Raw genomic sequence first — 18360 nt, forward strand, 5'->3', positions numbered from 1 at the left:
CCAACAAAAGCAAGAGAGAACAATACCTTCCCTCTCTCTTTCAAATCCTCCGTCAAAGCACCTCGGCACAAAGGCAGACCTGGCGCAGGGCTTTTGGAGTGTCATGGCTTCATCCCAGTCCATGCCCAGCTGCCTTTCTGTGTGCTATTCTTAGCGTTTCTGCTGGAAAATATTCAGGGGTGGGTGGTTGGGTGGTCCTCAGCTCCAGCCCCGCTTTGCAGCGATGTGTTTGCAAAGCCTCGGAGGCGATGGGGACACAAGAGTGGCACTGACAGGCACCTGTGTCCCCCCGGGATCAGTGCTGGAGGACTCGCAGGAGGTTTTGCAGGTCCCTGATCTGGATGGGGGGGGGGGGGGGGGGGGGGGGGACGTTGGCAGCTGAAACGAAACCCTCCTCTGCCTCCTTTCTTCCTTAGCACTGCCTTTGGCAGAAAACTTCCCGCTGGCGCCTGCAGCATATGCGGCAGCTTGACGTAAAGGAGGAGAAATGAGCCCGAAAGGCAGGCGGGTTTCAGCGGAGCTAAAACAAGAAGTGTGATTTTTGGCAGCCCCCTCTCTGCCATGGGAGGAGGTGGGGAGCTCGCCCGGGACGGGAACGATGACGAACCCAGCACCCAGACATATTTTTTGGGTGCTGTACATGGACACCAAGCTGTCTGCATTCCCAGCTCCACTGATGCCAAGGGAAATTCAAAGCTCCGAACTCCCTCACTGAAACCCTGGGCAGGAGGGCTGGGGGCAGCACATGAAGGTGATCCCAAGCCCCTTGGGAGTGGGTTGGAAGCAAGGTGCAGGCAACAACAATTCCAGTTTGGTTGCCCAAACCATCCGGCTGAGAGCACTGGATGACAGGGAAGCTCATGGACACATACAGGGGCTGTAGCTGCATCTCCATCCCCAGCAGGTTTCCATCCCCTCTCCCTGGGAACAGCCAGGACAAAACACACCTTTTGCTAAATTCCCTGAGAAAAGCAGGAAAACTTGAAGCCTTTGGGCTGTATTTTATTCTGGGATACATTTCCACCACCCGCTGGCTGTTTCCTTAAATACAATGAGCCAAAACCCGGGAGCAAACACAGGCACCAGGATTTATTGTGGCTTCAGGGCTGCTGGAGGGGAAAGCCGGAACATCACCGCCCTCACCCCAACTATGGCCACATTGTTCGAGGGAGTTATTTTGGGATCTGTGTTTTCACTTGGAGCAGGCACGCACAGGAAGGTCAGGTATTCCAGCAACTTCTCTGGGCTTCCTCCGGCACAGGCAGAGTGGGAACAGCCATGCACCTCAAACAAAAGCCACAAGCATTTTGTTTTTTCCCAGCATCGTTTTTTTTGGGGGTATTTCTGCCTCCAGCCTCACCAGAGGCTGCTCCAGGCAGAGGGTTTGCCGCGCAGGACAATAGTCCCAGGAAATCCTGTATCCCACTGCATCAGAGGCCAGAGCCGGTGGGAAATCCTACAGTAACACCCCGTGGATGCACTGACTGCAGGCTCAGCTGAGATGGTGTCTCTAGCCATAGCACCCCACTGGGAAGCTTTTCCTGGTGGGATGGGGGTACAGAGCCACCCCAGAAGGAGCTGCTGGAGCCTGGAATAGGGACACCCTAACAGCCACCCCTTGGATTTACAGGAGCAGGATGGAGAGGTGCTGCTGCATCATGGCCACACCTTCCATCCTCCCATAAAAGAGGATAAATGGCTCTATCCAGGGAATTCACATGTCTGGATCAGGTGCCTGAAACTACCGCCCACTGGCTCGCTCCCAGCTGCCTTGTCCGACCTGTTTACCCAGTCAGTGGTGTGACAGCTCTATTTGTAGGGGTTATTTGCTGCCCTGTGGCTGTTTTCCCATTTTCTTGAGGCTCTCAGGATTTAACCAGCCTTGGCCAGGTGTCTGCCTGTTCTGTGGTCCATGCTGGGACACGGAGGATGAGGTGTGGGTGGACCAGGGCTGACCAAGTGGGAAACCCAGCCATTTACTAGAAATGACATGACCCAGGAGAAACTGGAGGAAGTTAAACATGGGATCATCCTTCCTCCCACGTTGCCGTGCTCCTCCTCCCCACAGCTACACACACAAATGCTTTCCCTTTCGAGCTGTGAATTTCCACTCCAACATCCATGGGGGATGATCCTGGCTGAAGAATGCATCCCATCAGGCTGGGATACCCCATCCCAGCTGGATGGACATCCCCAAAAACCAGGCATCAGTCCAGCAATTTTTAGGTCTGGGATTACAGGCAATATATTAGTAAGGAGAGATTCAGTTTAATGAAGAGGGAGAATAAAAACGAGGTAGTCTCGTTCCTGTTTCACATTAAAGTTTGTCCTGGATGGCTCCATCCTCTGGATGCTCTGGCAGTAACTTAAGCATCACCAGTGCCTCAGGGATGCTGTGGGGGATGATGACCACGTGCCATGTCATCCCCTTCTCTCTGCTCCCAGGGGAAACCTTCCAGCGAGAACTGCTTGGTCACAGTCACAGTCTGTTTGCAACTGAAAGTTTCTCTTTTTCAACATAATATTATGAAAATGAGTTTCTCTCCCTCCCTTCCAGCCCCAGACTGAATCACAGGGGGTTTCTGGGCAGCAGTTTTACTACTGGAATTTTCCCAACTACCTGTTTGTAGGCAGGAGCTGAAAGCTCGCAATGAATGAATTCACTCACGGGAGAGCAGGGAAGATCCCTGGGTGAAATCACTGCCAAAAAGCGAAGAAATTGTTGGCAAATACATGAAAACCACCGTCCTTCCTAAGGGACATGTGTGAGCAGCGGGGGGCCGAGCAGGATGGTCCATGTAGGAATGCAGGGTGTATTTTTGAGGTAAGAAAGCAAAGCAGCAGCTCTATGCCCTTTTTGCAGATGGATTTCACTCTGCTGTGCTCTGCTCTCCATCCCAGCAATGTTACACTGTCCTTTTATTTTCTCTTCAAAATGGATCCACTTCCTGCATCACGTTGAAGTGAGACCCATCCCAGCCTATTCCCGTTGGCTGGGGGGGGGGAGGAGGAGGGGGGCAGAGATACCTGAAGGATGAACTGCTCCACCAAAACATCTTCTCTACCCTAAATCACCACAGTTATGGCACTCCCAGCCCTGGGTTCCCAACAGATGAGGCTGAGGAGGGGGATTTTCAAGGGAGGTTGGATTTGGAGTTGTGGAGCAGAGCCAAGGGGGTGTCTCAGTGGCCTCCTGGAGGGGTTATTTACCAGGGGAAGGTGTGAAGGTGGTGAGTCACCTGCTCGCTCCAGGGGTGACATGTCAGGAAAACCCCACAGGTGGAAAGTGAAAGCTCATGACGCCCACAGTGTCACCTCTGAGTGGGACAAAACCACACTGGTGGGGCCCTTCTCGTCCCCAGTGTGGGTGGCAGAGGGAGAAGGCCACGGGGGAGGGGTGAGACTCTCTGTTTCGCTCCTCCCAAAATAGCAGAGATACACCCGAGTCAGGCGGTACCGTGGGCTGCCTGCGGAGGCGGGAGAAGCGCCGCCTCCATCCACGCGCTGCCGCTGTGCTCGTCACGGATGAAGCCGTGGATGTGCTCCGAGTCCCGTCCCCGCTGCGATGGCTGGGGACAGGGGGTTGCTGTGGGTGTTTGCAGCCCTTGAACCACTTCCTGGCCACCCCCCGCCACTTTCCATCAGAGCCCCCCAGATGCCCTGCGGTTTGCTCTGTGAGGGGACACAAACCGTCACAGTTCTGTTGTGCCGTAGGAGCGGTAACACCTTGGCAGAGGTGCTGCAAAAATGTGGAGCCCTCTCAGGGCAAGTGGCTCAGGGGAAGAAGGGCATGGCCCCATGGAGAATGTGTGTGAGACCCCTTAATCATGCAGGGGACAGGCATCAGGTGAAGGAGCCCTGGAGTTGTCCCCATGCTTTGGGGAGGTGGTGGAAAGGAGGGTGCAGAGGTGACACTGAGTGTGATGGGGACTGTGACCTTGGGGCTGGAGGCTGACAGGGCGGAGCTCAGTGTGTGGCAGTGTGTCCCTCCGTGTCCCTCTGTGCCCCTTGGGCCCTGACCTCGTGACCTTTGCTGGAGGGGAGGCAGCAGGCCCCACTCAGGACAGTGACTGCAGGGGGAAAGGACAGGGAGTGACACTGTGCCATCATATCTCCGGGGTGTGGGACAGCTCTGGGGTGCACATGCAGCCAGTTGGTGTTTTCATGCTGGGATAAGCAATGGGGCCTGGTACATGAGGGGACAGGGACCGTGGGGCAAGAGGCGACAGACCCTGTTTCCTGGGAGGGCACAGGGAGTGGGGGGCAGGAGGGGACAGCTTCCGTGCCCTGGCAGGGAACAGGGGCCGTCGCTCAGGAAGGAACTGCCCCTTTGCCCTGGCACGGGACGGGGACCATGGGGCAGGAGGGGACAAATCCTGTGCCCTGGTAGGAGACAGGCTTCAGGTGCCGAGGAGAGGGGGCACATTCGGCGCTGTCCCCATGCGGTAGCACTGACGGGCCAGGCGCGCCTCCCGGTGGCCGCCGCCGTTGTCGCATCCGCCACCGAGCCCGGCTCAGCATCCTCGGCCCCGGACATTCTGCTGCTCATCCCGCTTCGAGTCCCTTCTAGAGACACCCCAGAGACCCGGGGGACACCCTAAAGATATGCCTCAGGACCCCACAGTGTAGCTCACCCCATTATCTTCCCCACCCCGCCATTGCCAGTGGCTGTTACTGTGCCTGGGGACAACCTGTCCCTGTGTTACTGTGCTTGTCTGCCACCGTCCTCGGGTGCTGCAGCCTTTGTCCGTGGCTCAGGACACCCCAAAAAGCCTTTCCCTTCTGGAAGAGGGGTGATTACGGTTAGGGTTAGAGCCTGGGAAGTGGGGAGGTGTCCCCCCCCCGCCAGCACCCCCTGTCCTGAGGAGGGTGGAGGTAAGACACCCCCAGCAATGTTCAGGAGTCCACAAGGCTGTCCTCTCCTGGGGTGACCTTGGCCAGGGGTCCCCAAGGATGTCCCCTGCTGGGGCTGATGCGACCTTTATTATGTTTCACTGCCGCTATTTTGTCCCCTAGATCATTTTTATCATTTATTTGGCAGATAAGCCATTTCTCCCCTTGGCAACCGAGTTTTCATTGTCAGCGCTGGCAGCAGCACCCGCCTTTAATGGGGTGACACAGGCCACTTGCCAGTGTCACCCGTGGTCACCCCTTGCCTCTCAAGGTCGGTGTGTCACCTGTCACACCCCGCCGTGGCAAGGCTGGGAGGGGACGATGCTCTGCCAACCCCTTGCCCCAGTGTCCGTCTGTCCCCGGCCCCGGGGGGGGCCATGACTCATCGGGAGGCGGGCGAGAGCACCTCTCCTTGAGCCGGGATAAGAGCGAGGACACCCTCCCCGCTCCACCGCCCGCTCCAGGCCACCCTTCCCTCTCTGCCGCCCGCTCCCATGCTCGCCCGTGCTGCGCCCAAACCCGGCGCCTTGCGGGGATGCCCCCCTGTCCCAGTCGGGGGGTGCCACCGGTTTGGGGGGACTGCCACCCCCACTCCCTCAACTCCCCGACCCTTCAACCAGCTGCCAGGGGACTGGCGAGCCGGCTGGCTCAACCTGTACCGCTTCTGGCAGGAGGGCGGCTTGAACAACGTCCACCACATCATGGCTCGCAAGTTCCAGCAGTTCGGGCCCATTTACAGGTGAGGTGGCATCTGGGCTCCCCTTGCCTCTCTCACCCTGCTCCCCAACCCCAGCGGCTTTTCCAGACTGGGATGATGCTGCTATTGCCAGCCCTGCTCTGGGCGAGGGAGGGGGAAATACGTGGCTGAGCCGCTGGAGGGGCCTGGCTTGCCGTGCACTGACCAGGCTTGATGCCACAGAGCTGGTGCCCTGAGGGGGGAAAGGGAAGGGGAGTCAGGAGGGGACAGGCCCTGTGCCATGGGAGGGGACAGGGAACGGGAGGCAGCAAGGGACAAATCCTTGGGAGGGGATCGGAAACCTGGGGCGGGAAGGGACAGACCCTGTGCCCTAGGAGGGGGCAGGGACCATGCGGCAGTGCCTGGTGGATGCCCAGTATCGGGAAGATGGAATGCTGGAGCTGGAGAGGATTCTGTCCTCCCTGATTTCCACAGGGTGTGGATCTGAGGAGGAAGGGCAGGGGATTTGATTTCAGCACCGCTCTCTATTCCCGTCTGAGTCCTGAGGGCCTGATCCTGGTGCTGAGCCCCTGCATTCCCCAGGATGCATTCCTGAATCCTTCCAGCAGGATTTTAGGTCATGCAAGGGGGCAGGTGGTTGATTTGGGGTTGCTGAGTGCAGGGCTGACCCTCCTCTTCACCTCATCAGGGAGAAGCTGGGTGTCTACGAGAGTGTGAACATCATCAGCCCTCGGGACGCCGCCACCCTCTTCCAGGCAGAGGGGACACTGCCAGAGCGCTTCAGTGTCCCCCCCTGGGTGGCATATCGTGACTTCCGCAACAAGCCCTATGGTGTGCTCCTCAAGTGAGTCGGGGGGGCTCCTCAAAATGGGGCTACCAGGTCCTATTGCCACAGCCCCGGTACATGGGCTGGGGAGAAGCTGGAACATCAGTAGGGTGATGGGGACATTGGCTGCTGGGGAGTGGCATCCCCTGGGTGAAGGGGACACCCCTGAGCCCCGCTTTGGTGTCCCGCAGGACGGGGGAGGCCTGGCGCTCGGACCGCCTGATGCTGAACAAGGAGGTGCTGTCGCCACAGGTGGTGGAGGGGTTTGTGCCCCTGCTGAGCCAGGTGGGTGAGGATTTCATCCGGCGGGCACGAGCCCAGGTGGAGAAGAGCGGCCGGGGGCACTGGACGGCCGACTTCACCCACGAGCTCTTCCGCTTCGCCCTGGAGTGTGAGTGTCGGGGGGATGAGCCTCAAAGCCTGTGCCCCTCCAAAAAACCCACCCTTTTCTCCAAGCTTCATCCTCAGAGATGGGCTAACCAGTGTCTCTCCCAAAGCCAAAGTGTGTAGAGGGATATCCTCTCTCCAGGCAGGATGTCCTCTGTCTAGACAAGAGGAGAACAGCTCAGTACTTGATAAAACACTCTTTTATCATTTACTGGTCATCTGCTGGTGGCCAACCCTACCCAAACCAACCCTTCACGACCCTGAACAAACAGGAGGCCAAGCTAGGTCTTGGAAAGGTTGGATCTGGCCATGGGATGGTGGAAGGGGATGGGGATGGGTCCCCTCATGGGTGCTGTCCCTGCAGCCGTGTGCCATGTGCTGTACGGGGAGCGGCTGGGGCTGCTGCAGGACTTTGTGGACCCCGACTCGCAGCGTTTCATCGATGCCGTGACCCTGATGTTCCACACCACATCACCCATGCTCTACCTGCCGCCCGCCCTCCTCCGCCACCTCAACACCAAGACGTGGCGGGACCATGTCCAGGCCTGGGATGCAATCTTCTCCCAGGGTGAGTGTTCCTCCTACCTGCACCTCTGTTTGTCAACCAAGGTCCCTTTGAGGGCTTGGCTCCACAGTGCAGCCCCACATCACCAATCTGGAGACATTCTCCTGGGTCCAATCACCAAGGCCAGGAGTGGTTTCCACATCTGGGGCTTGTGGGATGGAGCCGAGGGGAATCATCCAGGAGTGATGAAGGGCAGGTGATGGGCAGCATGTTGAGGGGAGCAGCTCTCCCAGAGGGGTGTGTGGCCTCAGAGAGCTTTGGGCACATGGGATAACCCTCCTGCAGGCTGTCTCCCCCTGGGGCAGCAGTGTCCTGATGTGCCTTCCTCCTCCACCATTCCCTGGGGGAGGAAGATCATGTCAAGCCTCGGTGTCTCCTCAGCGGACAAATGCATCCAAAATGTCTACCGGGACCTACGGCTGCAGCGCAAGAGCACCAAGGAGTACATGGGCATCCTCTGCAACCTCATCATGCGGGACAAGCTGCCCTTGGAGGACATCAGGGCCAGTGTCACCGAGATGATGGCGGGCGGGGTGGATACGGTACGGAGCGGGCAGGGTGGCTGGGCGGGGGGAAGGTCCTGGTTCATGCTGAGCCTTGCTCCCCTGCCCTGCTCCAGACCTCCATGACGCTGCAGTGGGCCATGTTCGAGCTGGCGCGGGCCCCGGGGGTCCAGGAGGAACTGCGGGCAGAGGTCCTGGCTGCCAAGCGTGAGGCGGACGGGGACAGGGTGAAGATGCTGAAAACCATCCGGCTGCTCAAAGCTGCCATCAAGGAGACACTCAGGTGAGCAAGGGCTCTGCTGGAAAACACCCCCAGCCCCTTCCCTCCCTGAACCGTCACAAATCGAGGGGGAATGTGGGCAGGCCAGGCTGTCCCCAGGATGAGGTGTGTGGCACTTGTCTCCCCAGGCTGCACCCCGTGGCCGTGACCCTGCAGAGGTACACCACTCAAGAGGTCATCCTCCAGGACTACCGTATCCCTCCTAAGGTGAGCATGGCCACCAGCTCCCTCCTTACCCTATGGCCATTGTGGGACCTGTGTGACATGGGGGGAGCAGCTGGAGGGCTGGATGCCACCCCTGTACCCCAGCAAAGCCACGTGGAGAGCCCAGACCCATGGGGCTGATCTCTCCCTACAGACGCTGGTGCAGGTTGGTCTCTATGCCATGGGTCGGGATCCTGAGGTCTTTCCCAAGCCAGAGCAGTTCAGGCCCCAGCGCTGGTTGGCAGCTGGCCCCAAGCACTTCCAGGGACTGAGTTTTGGGTTTGGACCCCGGCAGTGCCTGGGGCGCCGGATCGCTGAGCTGGAGATGCAGCTCTTCCTCATGCAGGTGAGCATCCTGCTGCTGGGGACACCGGGGACTTGTCATTGGGAGGGATCAGGGAAGTGGCACGTGGGTGTTGGTACCTCCAGGGCAGGGTTGGCTAGGCCAGGTTGTTCCAAGCCCTATCCAACCCATCTACTCTGTTCTCTTCCATTCCAGATCCTGGAGAACTTCAAGATTGAAACCATGAGAGCAGTGGAAATTGGGACCAAGTTCGATCTCATTCTGATCCCAGACAAACCCATCTACTTGACCTTACGGCCGCTCGAGTCCCGGGCGTGACGAGCCTGCTCCCGGGTGACACCCAGCCCGGGTGACCGTTTCGGGACACCCCCCACATCCCAACAGGCACTTTCGGCTCCTTCCAGCCAGCCTCCAGCCTGGGGATGGGATTTGGGGGACGTCTGGGACGCTTTCAGGGCCACAGCCTTGGCTTGCTGCATCCCTGCCTTGGCTCAAGGCTGCGCTTACGCCACGGGGGAGATAAACTGAAGCCACCCCAAGGGAGTGCGGGGTGGGAGGGTGGGTCGGTGCTGCTGCACCCTCCGGCTGCTCGGGGCTCCCTGGGGACGGCACCAGGGACTGCGGCCGAGCTCCTCCCACCCCCTCCGGTGTTCTGCTTTGCCTCTCATTTTCTCTGTCATCGCATCCCGTCAAAAAGCACTGGCTTCTTCCTGCCAGCATTGCGTCTCTCCGTCTCTCTCAGCGGCCGCTGCTTAGGGCAGGGGGGGCAGGGTGTGGGGTCTTCTCCGGGGGGCCGTGGAAACTGCAGTCAGGTTCTGCTGAGGGGCAGGAAAAGGTCTCGGGGAGCTGTAAACGCAGCCCCGTCCTCAGGGGGCCATCGAGTGTGGGCGAGACGGCTCTGGGTCGGTAGGGTTGTATTCTGGGGGCCCCAGGGTCAACGCTCCCCCCTCCCTCTTGTCCTACAGGGAAACTGAGGCAGATTCCCCCCAGTGTGAGGGTGGGCATGGAGACAGCCCCCCACCCGCTCCCCCCAAGCACCCCTCCCTCAGACTGTCCCAGAGCACATGGGGGTGGCTCTGAGTCCTGATCCTTCCTGCTGGCAGCAAATACCGGCTGCCAGCCCCCGTGAGGGGTGTCCTTGGTCCCCCCTGTGTGCTCACCGAGGGGTGGGGGAAGCCATTCTCCTGCTCCAGCAGACGAGTTCCAAGCTCCTGCTTCTCCCGGCCCCACTTCCTCGCTGCCTTCTCCAGCTGGGACAGACACAAAACAGGCTGGCTCTCCCCGAGAAATGGGGGCCAGAGGTGTCGGACACTCCAAGCCCCCCGCCATCAAGTGGGGTGCAGAGGGGTGATGCCCACCTGCCTCTCCAGCACTCGCCCGCGGGCTTGTGCCTCCTCCAGCCTGGCCAGCAGAGACAGCTTCTCCGTGCCCCCAAAAACACCCTGTGGGCACGAGGCGAACCGGAGTGGGAACGGCTGCGCTGCATTTCCCCGCTCCCTCGCTCTGCTCACGGCGGGGGCAGGCCGTGGGGTGGCCACTGCCCCACAGAGCCGAAGGTGCCACCTCGGTGATGCCCCCAGGCGACCTCCCCAGTAGCTCTTTCTGGAGTGCCACGGCTCTGCCGCCCCTCCCAGTCCTGTGCCCGCCCCCTCCCAGTCTCACCGGCAGGGTTGGGGGCCGCGGGGCGATGGGGGCTGCGGGGTGGGCGGCCCTCGCCAGCTCCTCCCGCAGGCGGCGGTTCTCGGCCAGCAGCGCGGTGTGCACCTCCCCGGAGAGGGCTTCACCTGGGGGATGAGGTGGGGGGGGGGGAACACTGAGACGTGTCCTGCGCCCCTTCCCTTGCAGGGATGGCGGCTAGAGCAAGCAAGCCCTTGCCTCTCCCACGCCCAGGAATGTGCGCTGGCGGGCTTAGGACCGACTGATCCCCCACCATGGATCATCCAAGGGAGCCCACCCGGCTCTCCCGAGAGTCCTCGTTCCCTCTCGCACCCACCTGCCGGCTTTTCCGTGCTCCTGCCCGCCCCGGCGAGTTTCTCCTGCAGCACCCGCTCCATCACCTCGATGACCTGTGGGAGACAGCAGAGCTGTCCCCGTGTCACCGGCCCAATGCAAGGCTGTGATGATCATCTCACAGAGGAGCAGGGTGGGCCAGAGGGTCCCGTCTGCTCCGTAGTGCCTCGTGCCCCCCAGTCTGTCCTTCTCACCCCAGCCTTGTGCCCCATGGCTCACCTTCTCCTGCTGCTGCACTGTCTCCACCAAGCCCTTTGCCTTGGCCACCTTATCCTGGCACCTCCTCAGCATGGCTTGCTGCAGCCGGTGGGCTCGCTGGAGCAGCACCAGCTCCTTCTCCCGGTCATTTTTCTGTGGGGGAGAAAGGGGAAATTCCCCCAAGGGAGTCCTGTGCTGAGCCTCAAGCCTTGGGACACCATCTGGGAGGACCTCATGATGGGGGGTCCTGGGGTTCTGAAGCACCTCCTTGGTTCCCCTGCTTTTCCAGCCCACTCCATCCCCCCAGGCAGCCCCTGCTCACATCCATACCCGGATCAGCTCATTCTGCAGCTGCTGGACACGATCCTTCAGTCTCCTCATCTCTGCTGTGCTGGCCACCAGCTTGTGCTTGAGGGTGGCTGTAAGATGCACCCCACGCCACATCCTTGTCACCTGGCCAGGGGACCAGGGAGGAGGTCCCCCCAGTTTCCACTTGCCTGCCCCCTCCCCGCCACACACCGAGCCTGTCCAGCAGCTCCTCCCGGGTCATGGCGTCCAGGTCGTCGTCGTCGTGGAGCAGGGAGTGGCCCAGCTCCTGCTGCGAGGCCAGGCTGCACCGCAGGTGCCCGTTCTTCACCTCCAGGCTGGTGACATGCCGGCGCAGGGACAGCAGGTCCCCTGCCATCCGCTTCAGCGCCAGGCGGTAGCTGTCCACCTCCTGCCAGCCCAGAGCAGAGCTGCTGGCACCCCATGGCAGCCAGGGATGTCCCCAGATCCAAGGGATCGGCTCGGGATATGTGACTTGAGGGTCAGACCCAAGGACCATCCAGATTTTCTGCTCCTCTTGACACCATCCATCCTTCTCTACTCTTCCATCCATCCTTCTCTCTCCCGTTTTTCTATCCATCCATCCATCCATCCATCCATCCATCCATCCATCCATCCATCCATCCATCCATCCATGTGTCAGTCCTTCTCTTCTCCATCCATCCTTCCATTCATTCTTCACTTCCCCATCCATCTATCCATCCATGAATTCATTTATTCATTCTCCATTCTTCTCACCTCCATGCATCCCTCTCCAGCCACTTATCTTTCACTTCTCTAGCCATTCCTTTTCCCATCCATCCATGCATGCATTCATATATTAATCCTTCTCTCATCCATCCATCCATCCATCCATCCATCCATCCATCCATCCATCCATCCATCCATCCATCCATCCATCCTTTTCTTCTCCAACCATCCATTCTGTCCCTCCAAACCTTCTCCTCTCCATCCACCCACCTCTCCTTCCACCCGACAGACCCCTCCTCCATTTCCCCATCTTTTCCTACAACCCCCTTGAGGAAATCTCCCAAGGATGTGGGGTGGAGCAGTGCTGGATCTGGGAGTCATCCCCAAGCTCTGAGCCTTTCGGGCCTTTGCAGGTCTTTAAAAGAAGGGATGGGGTGAAGAATAATAGAAAGATGATGCCAGGTGATGCTGAAGGGATAAAATTCCCTGAGGATTTTTATCTTTTCAGGTTGACCCTCCTGAATCCCTCTCTGCCACGCTGGGAGGATGCTGACAGCAGGGACCTTGGTCAGAGGCAGCTGCGTGCCTCCAGCTCCCCTGGGCCCCTGCTCCCAGCCTTGGGAATGGCCTTGGCCAGTGGCCCATGGGGGGGGTCAGGGCATGGGGAGGGGCTGCAGCAGCATCATGAAGCCTTGGGAAGGAGGGAAAGGGGGGGCAGGTGCAGCCAGAGGCTCTACTCCTTCCTCCCCATGTGCCCAGGAGCTGTTTCACCCAGGCTTTGGTTCATTCCCAAGATAACAGTCCCTCCAGCCAAGCTCAAGGGCTGCCCCCCACCCCCTCCCAGACCTTCACTGGCTTTGGTCCCCTTGGTAGGCAGGACCACTCTTGGGGACACTGCTTTTCCTCCTCAGTGTCCCCACTGTCCCTGCTCCTCCCATCTCCCTGGCGCTCACCCGCTCCTGGCGATCTCCAAAGATCTCCTGGGACCTGCAGAGCCAAGAGTGGGGGGGACACTGTGAAACACCAGCAAAACCTTGGCCAAGGAAGCCTCCATAGGAGACAGGAGCCTGCTTGGGGTACTGGGAGGGTGGAGGAGATGAGGAGTAAGATCAGCAGCATTGGGGGCAGGAGGAGAAGCTGCTGGGAAAAATACGGGGAGAGTGGAGGAAGGACAAAACAACCCCAAGGAGGATGAGAAGGAGGAGGCAAACCCACAGTGGTCCCCCTACCTCTGCTCTCCATGTGGGAGCGGCTGCTTTCCGGGCAGGATACTGGCCATGGCATCAACTGCCGGGAGAGATGTGTCATCTTGATGGAGCTGGCAGGAGACATCAGAGTGGAGGGTGAGGATGAGGAGCAGGCTGGGGAGGAACAAGCTCCTTCACTCCCTTTCCCACAGCTGGGAGCAGCTCTCTGGGCTTTCGCCTGGAGCAAAGCACCTTTGCCATTGTTGCTTTGGGATCAGGCTCCAGCTCTGCCCCCAAACCTCTGGAATGACTGGCTGCAATGCTTCAAGCATCCCGCCTTGGGGCTTGGATACAGCCAGAGGGCTGCAAGAAGACCTTCTCCTGAGGATGGGGGCACTTAGAAATCCCTGACTTTGAATTACGGAATCATTTAAGACCATCAAGTCCATTCACCCAGCACTGCCAAGACCAGCCCTAAACCACGTCCCCAAGTGATACCACTACATGTAAGACGTGGATGCATCTCCATGAGCATCATTCCACAGCGGGACTGTTGAGCCAGGCACCCTAACTTGGCTGTAACAGGGATCTTTGGGTCCTCCCCTCCCTTGGTGACACCAGGTGACGTCCCCATCCCCACCTGCCACTCCCGGCACTCACAGTGGAGGAGAAGGGTCTGTAGTAGAGCATCCTTCCCGCTCCTGGCGTGTCTCGGTCCCCCCAGCACCCCGTTCCCGCAGTCAGCCCTGCCCACGGCGGGTTGCCAGGCTCCTCCTGCCCCAAACAAATCCCCCCTAGGCAAACCTCCTGTTCCTCCACCACCGCCTGAGCCACAGCTGGGGCACCTGCGGTGATACCGGGGGGCTGCAGCATGAGGAAAAGCTGGTTTTCCCAGGATTTTTCTGCTGGCAAGAGGATTTAGGTGGCATGGAGCTCCCAGCACACCGGCAGCTGTTGCTACAACACAACTCGCCTCTTAGCAACACCTCCCTGGAGCAACCTGTAGGCTAAAATCACTCATCTGCACCCAGATGGGAGAATTCCAGAGGCAGACAGGTGCCCTGGACATCCACACCTCTTCCCTTTCAACATCCCATTGTTTCTTCCAAAACCATCAGAGCCTGTGGAGACCTCAGCCCCTCGCTGCTTCCAGCTGTCCCTTCTCATTTCCGTCCCAATTTTAGGGTGGTTTTTTTGCCTCATTCCCTGCTCCCAGCAGTGCAGAGCCAAGGAGGTGACTTGGTGGAGGCCACCACCGGATCCCAGTGCTCCTGGGTGGCTGCAGTGATGACAGCGCCTCATTTCCACACATGGAAATGCTCTGCCTTCCCAGCACGCTCCTCTGATGTTTCAAACACTCAATTAACTCCGGAGAACCCACGTCTGGGAGGTGCTGGGTGGCATCAGGCTTCAGCTCCACCTCAGAGTCTGGCCTGGGAATGATTCGCTGGATGACTTGCTGAGCAAACCCCACTTCCGTCCTGAGACCGAATTTAAAGGCTTTTAAGGCACGGGATTCTCTGTCCCAGCTTATCCCTCATCCCATTCCTTTTATCAGGGTCCCCACAGAGGCTGCTGTGCTTCCCACCAGCTGCGGCATCCCGCGTCCTCCTCTGCTCCGGTGTTTGTCAGGGAACAAAGAGGCCGGTGTAAGTCAATGGAGCCCTTCGCTACCTCATCCCGTGCCATCAATTTTTCATCAAGGAGACGGTGGGAAGCATGCAATTATCTGCCCCATCAATAATGCACTTGCCTTGCCTGGGCTGCCTTCCACTACGGCTTTTCCAGGCTCAGGCTACACCTGCGGAGCCTGGAAAAGCCATCCCAGCCTGTATTCCCAGCCCAGCGCTGCTCAGAATCCCACCATCCCGGCAGGCAGTATCACCCCAGGGACAGGGTTCAAGGTATTTGAAGGCATTTTTTTTCCCTACATCTCCTATCTCAAATCCATGCGGAGATTGCTGCGTCTCTCCTTCCCACAGGGGTCCGGGATGAAAGGCTGGGAATCCACGTCTGAAATGATGGAAGCTTTGAAACTCCTGGCACTCGTTATTTATTTTTTAATTTTTTTTTTTTTCCCCCTCTCCCTCGTCATTTCCAAGCCTCTGAAGCTTCTCCTGCCTTTGGAGCCTTTTCATCGCCCCCCTCCTTCCCATATTTGCTTAGGCCAAGTTTTTTTTTTTTTAGATATTTACTTAACAAATTGCTCCAAGATGCTTTGATGTATCCGATTAGCTTCGACTGCTGGAATCAATCCCTCTCTAGATGAGCAGCACGGAGCAAAGCAAGACTGTGAGGGGGGTGGGGGCTAGAGGTAAACCTCTGCAGGAGGCAGAAAGGTCCGAAAAAGGCCAAAAATAGAGTGTGCCAGGGGGTTCTGCATCCACCTGGCACGTGTGGACCCCATCCCTGTCTGAGAAAGGGACAGGAGAAAGGCTGAGGATGGGACAACTTGTTACACATGTGAGCACAGAGGCATTTGGGCCCCTGGCAGCGCCCCACCCTCTGCTGCAGCACCATCTCCCTCCATCTCAACAAATAATACATCCACGGATTAACATTAAGCCTAATTCCTTCATTGTTAGGAAGATGGGATAAGCTCGGATTTACATATCTGAGGGGAAAAAAAAATTATTGCAATGGCTTAGGAAGATCAGAGCGGGGAAAAAAAATCCCATTTTTCCCTCTTTTCTGTAACAAAAGCTCACAAAACCATCAGGAGACAGTGATGCCTTCCTTTGGTTTGCCCATTGCCCCCATCAGCCTCACATATTCCCTTGGGATGCAGGTACAGATGGGGCTGGGGTTTATGGCAAGTCCCAGGTCCCTGATGTTCCTGGGTACCCAAACCACCCTCAGAACCTCTGGGTGGCCAGATCAGTGGGGAAAACATTGTTTTCCCCCCCCTCTACTTCTAAAATCACAGTGTTTTCCCGGGGAACTCCAATTCACGGGGGAAATACGGAGATTTTTAGCCCCTTACACCTTGGCAGGATGTGAAAGGCAGCAAATAAACGGGGTTTTTATCTGATTAAATCAAGGCTGAACTCCCTTCCCAAGCACAGGGGGGGCCATTCTGAAGGGGGTGTTTTAGGCAAAGCATTACAATTCAATTTAGGAGTTAATTGGATTGCACTGAAAACTGCTTAATCGGTGCCATGTCCCATTTAATAGAGACACCACATCTTCTGCTCCCCCCCCCTCCAGCCTCGAGGACAAGTTTAGGGCGGGCGATTGCCATCGCTCTCCGGCTCCAGGCCCAGCTGCAGGCTGCTGATATCGTGTTTTACAAGGATATAAAAGCCTCTGGATTACACTGGGTAGTTCGGGGAGGGGAGATGCTCCACGGAGAGGCGACTGCTCCACGGGCTCCCACCCTCCCGCCTGCTCCTTCAAGATAAGGCTCAAGGAAGCAGCTGTGCCACCAGCAGGGATTGCGAGTCCTCTGTGAGTCGCTGCTGGTTTATTTTCCTCAAAAGAAAATGAAAGGAAGGGGAAAAAAAAAAAAAAGAGAGAGAGAGACAAAAAAGGAAAACAAATATATGCAGCTAGGAACAGGTGGGATAACTTTTCCTAGGACCAGGAAGGGCTGAGACGTCCCTAAACAAGGATGGATGAGTCCCTCTGTGCCATGTTCACTGAGGGTTTAGTAGCACTGCTGGGCTGTGTTGGAGCAGGACACAGATGGGCGCACACATTCCAATGCAAGCACCCCCAAACACATAGAAACGGCATTTTGGAGACAGTTTTCTCTTCTTCCATGCTCTGGCTCAGTGCTGGTGTCCCCAGTCCCCACCCCACACAGCTAAACCCTCAGCCACCCAGACCCAAACAGGAGAAGCCCATGCAAAGCCCACCTGTTTTTCAACCTTTGCCCAGAGCCTGGATCACCAAAAAAAAAAAAACCCTCATGCAATGTGACTGTGGCAGCTGGATCATTTTCAACCCCCTCAGCCCCCACACAGCCTCCCCTAGCCCTTGACCCTTGGGTTCCTGCGCCTCCAGCACCCTCTGCTGCCCTCCAAAAGCCATGTCCCTCTGTCCCCGTCCTCGCCATCCCACTTTCTCCCCAAGAAAACAGCTCTTCCCGTTGCTTTTACTCTCCCCCAGCCCAGCGGTGACATTGCAGATGGATTTGGGGTGGCTGGCAGGTTTCTGCTGCAAATGCCTTTACCCTGCCCCTGTTCCCGGAGGCAGTGCCAAGGTGGTGACTTCTGGGATCACATTAGCTCATTTATGGCCCTGTTTCATTAATTGTTTTAATCCTGCTGGGGGATTCCCCCCTCCCTGTACCCACCAGCCTGCCGCGCACTGAGCCTCGTGTTCGTGGGTGGCGGGGCACCCATGGGTGCCCACTGCCCGGCAAACATCTCCGAGCATCCCTGGGCGGCGCAAAGCGAGGCATCCCCATCCCAGCCTGTTGCATCCCGGCTCCAGAGGAGCGGTATCCGGGGTGGAAGGTTGTCCCCTCCCCGGTGGGGAGCCGGGACCGGCGGAGCTGTCGCTAGATGGGGCTGGAGCCTCGCATGGGCCCGCGGCCGCCTGCGCCCTCAGCACCCTCGGCCCTGCAGCATCTTCGTCCCGCGCAGCTTCCTCAGCTTCTGCAGCATCTACACCCTCTGCAGCACCCTCACCCCTCACAGCACTTTCTCCTCTTGCACCATCCCTTGCAGTACCGTCATCTTTCGCGTCCCTGTGTCCCCTCAGTCCTCACAGCACCCTCAGCTCTCGCAGCACCCTCAGTCCTCACAGCATCTTCACCCCCTGCAGCACCCTCTCCCTACGCATTATCCTTTTTCCTTGCAGCATCCTCATCTTTTGCACCCTTCTGTCCCCTCACCCCTCACAGCACCCTCTCCCTTTCCAGCACCCTTTTCCCTTGCAGCACCCTCTCCCCTCACAGGGTGATGGGGTTCACAGTCCTTTTACCCTTGCAGTCCCTTCATCCTTCACATCCTCCTCTCCCCTCACATTGCCCTTTCCCTCTACAGCACCCTCTCCTCTTGCTGCACCCTCTCTCCTTTCAGCATCTTCACACCTTGCTGCACCGTCTCCCTGTGTCCTCTTTCCTTGGAGCATCCTCATCTATCCTATTCCCCTCTCCCCTCACAGCACCCTTTCCCTTTACAGAACCCTTGTCCCTTGCAGCACCCACTCCCCAAGCACCAGCCTTTTCCCTTGCAGCATCTGCATCCCCCAAATCTCCCTCTCCCCTTGCAGCACCCTCACACCTCATAGAACCCTCTCCCCCTGCAGCATCCTCACACCTTGCTGCTCCCTCTCCTCATG

General features: G+C 58.2%; 2 protein-coding genes and 1 long non-coding RNA gene across 5 annotated transcripts in view; 1 reads left to right on the plus strand and 2 right to left on the minus strand.

Annotated features, from left to right (window-relative positions):
- Positions 1-1094: 1094 nt before the first annotated feature.
- Positions 1095-3521, minus strand: LOC114059772. The gene is made up of 3 exons (XR_003571734.1): positions 3458-3521; positions 2621-2700; positions 1095-1284 (listed from the first exon to the last, which is right to left on the minus strand). It is a non-coding gene; the product is annotated as an uncharacterized LOC114059772 (long non-coding RNA).
- Positions 2803-9378, plus strand: LOC114059742 (cholesterol side-chain cleavage enzyme, mitochondrial). Of its 3 annotated transcripts, none has more exons than XM_027888559.1 (10): positions 2803-2824; positions 5565-5632; positions 6279-6434; positions 6608-6807; positions 7168-7371; positions 7750-7910; positions 7988-8154; positions 8280-8358; positions 8510-8701; positions 8855-9378. In XM_027888559.1, exons 2-10 carry the CDS (start codon positions 5595-5597, stop codon positions 8975-8977), a joined length of 1320 nt encoding a protein of 439 aa, XP_027744360.1. In that variant the 5' UTR covers positions 2803-2824; positions 5565-5594; the 3' UTR covers positions 8978-9378. The 3 variants fall into 3 exon arrangements, with proteins under 3 accessions (XP_027744360.1, XP_027744351.1, XP_027744342.1); XM_027888550.1 differs by lacking the exon at positions 2803-2824 and adding an exon at positions 5004-5164; XM_027888541.1 differs by lacking the exon at positions 2803-2824 and having other exon boundaries at positions 5233-5632.
- A 4-nt stretch (positions 9379-9382) lies between these two features.
- The window catches only part of CCDC33 (coiled-coil domain containing 33), a 42099-nt gene continuing 33121 nt past the window's right edge, over positions 9383-18360 (minus strand). The window contains exons 11-21 of the mRNA XM_027889928.1: positions 13876-13976; positions 13114-13202; positions 12838-12871; positions 11387-11585; positions 11198-11286; positions 10889-11020; positions 10653-10725; positions 10322-10443; positions 10018-10101; positions 9820-9909; positions 9383-9474 (exon numbers count right to left, since the gene is read on the minus strand). Coding sequence (XP_027745729.1) covers positions 9412-9474; positions 9820-9909; positions 10018-10101; positions 10322-10443; positions 10653-10725; positions 10889-11020; positions 11198-11286; positions 11387-11585; positions 12838-12871; positions 13114-13202; positions 13876-13976 — 1076 coding nt within the window. The 3' untranslated portion in view covers positions 9383-9411. The remainder of the gene's footprint in view (positions 9475-9819; positions 9910-10017; positions 10102-10321; positions 10444-10652; positions 10726-10888; positions 11021-11197; positions 11287-11386; positions 11586-12837; positions 12872-13113; positions 13203-13875; positions 13977-18360) is intronic.

Source organism: Empidonax traillii, unplaced genomic scaffold (genome assembly GCF_003031625.1).
Source record: "Empidonax traillii isolate 1590-97213 ecotype Southwest subspecies unplaced genomic scaffold, ASM303162v1 scaffold12:size2584012, whole genome shotgun sequence".
Classification (NCBI taxonomy): Eukaryota; Metazoa; Chordata; class Aves; order Passeriformes; family Tyrannidae; genus Empidonax; species Empidonax traillii.

Coding starts and splice junctions, on each gene's coding strand:
- LOC114059742 (XM_027888541.1), top strand. CDS start 5,388: ATGCTCGCCCGTGCTGCGCCCAAACCCGGCGCCTTGCGGGGATGCCCC. Junction 7,372..7,749: donor GGATGCAATCTTCTCCCAGG/GTGAGTGTTCCT, acceptor GTGTCTCCTCAG/CGGACAAATGCATCCAAAAT. Junction 7,911..7,987: donor TGGCGGGCGGGGTGGATACG/GTACGGAGCGGG, acceptor GCCCTGCTCCAG/ACCTCCATGACGCTGCAGTG.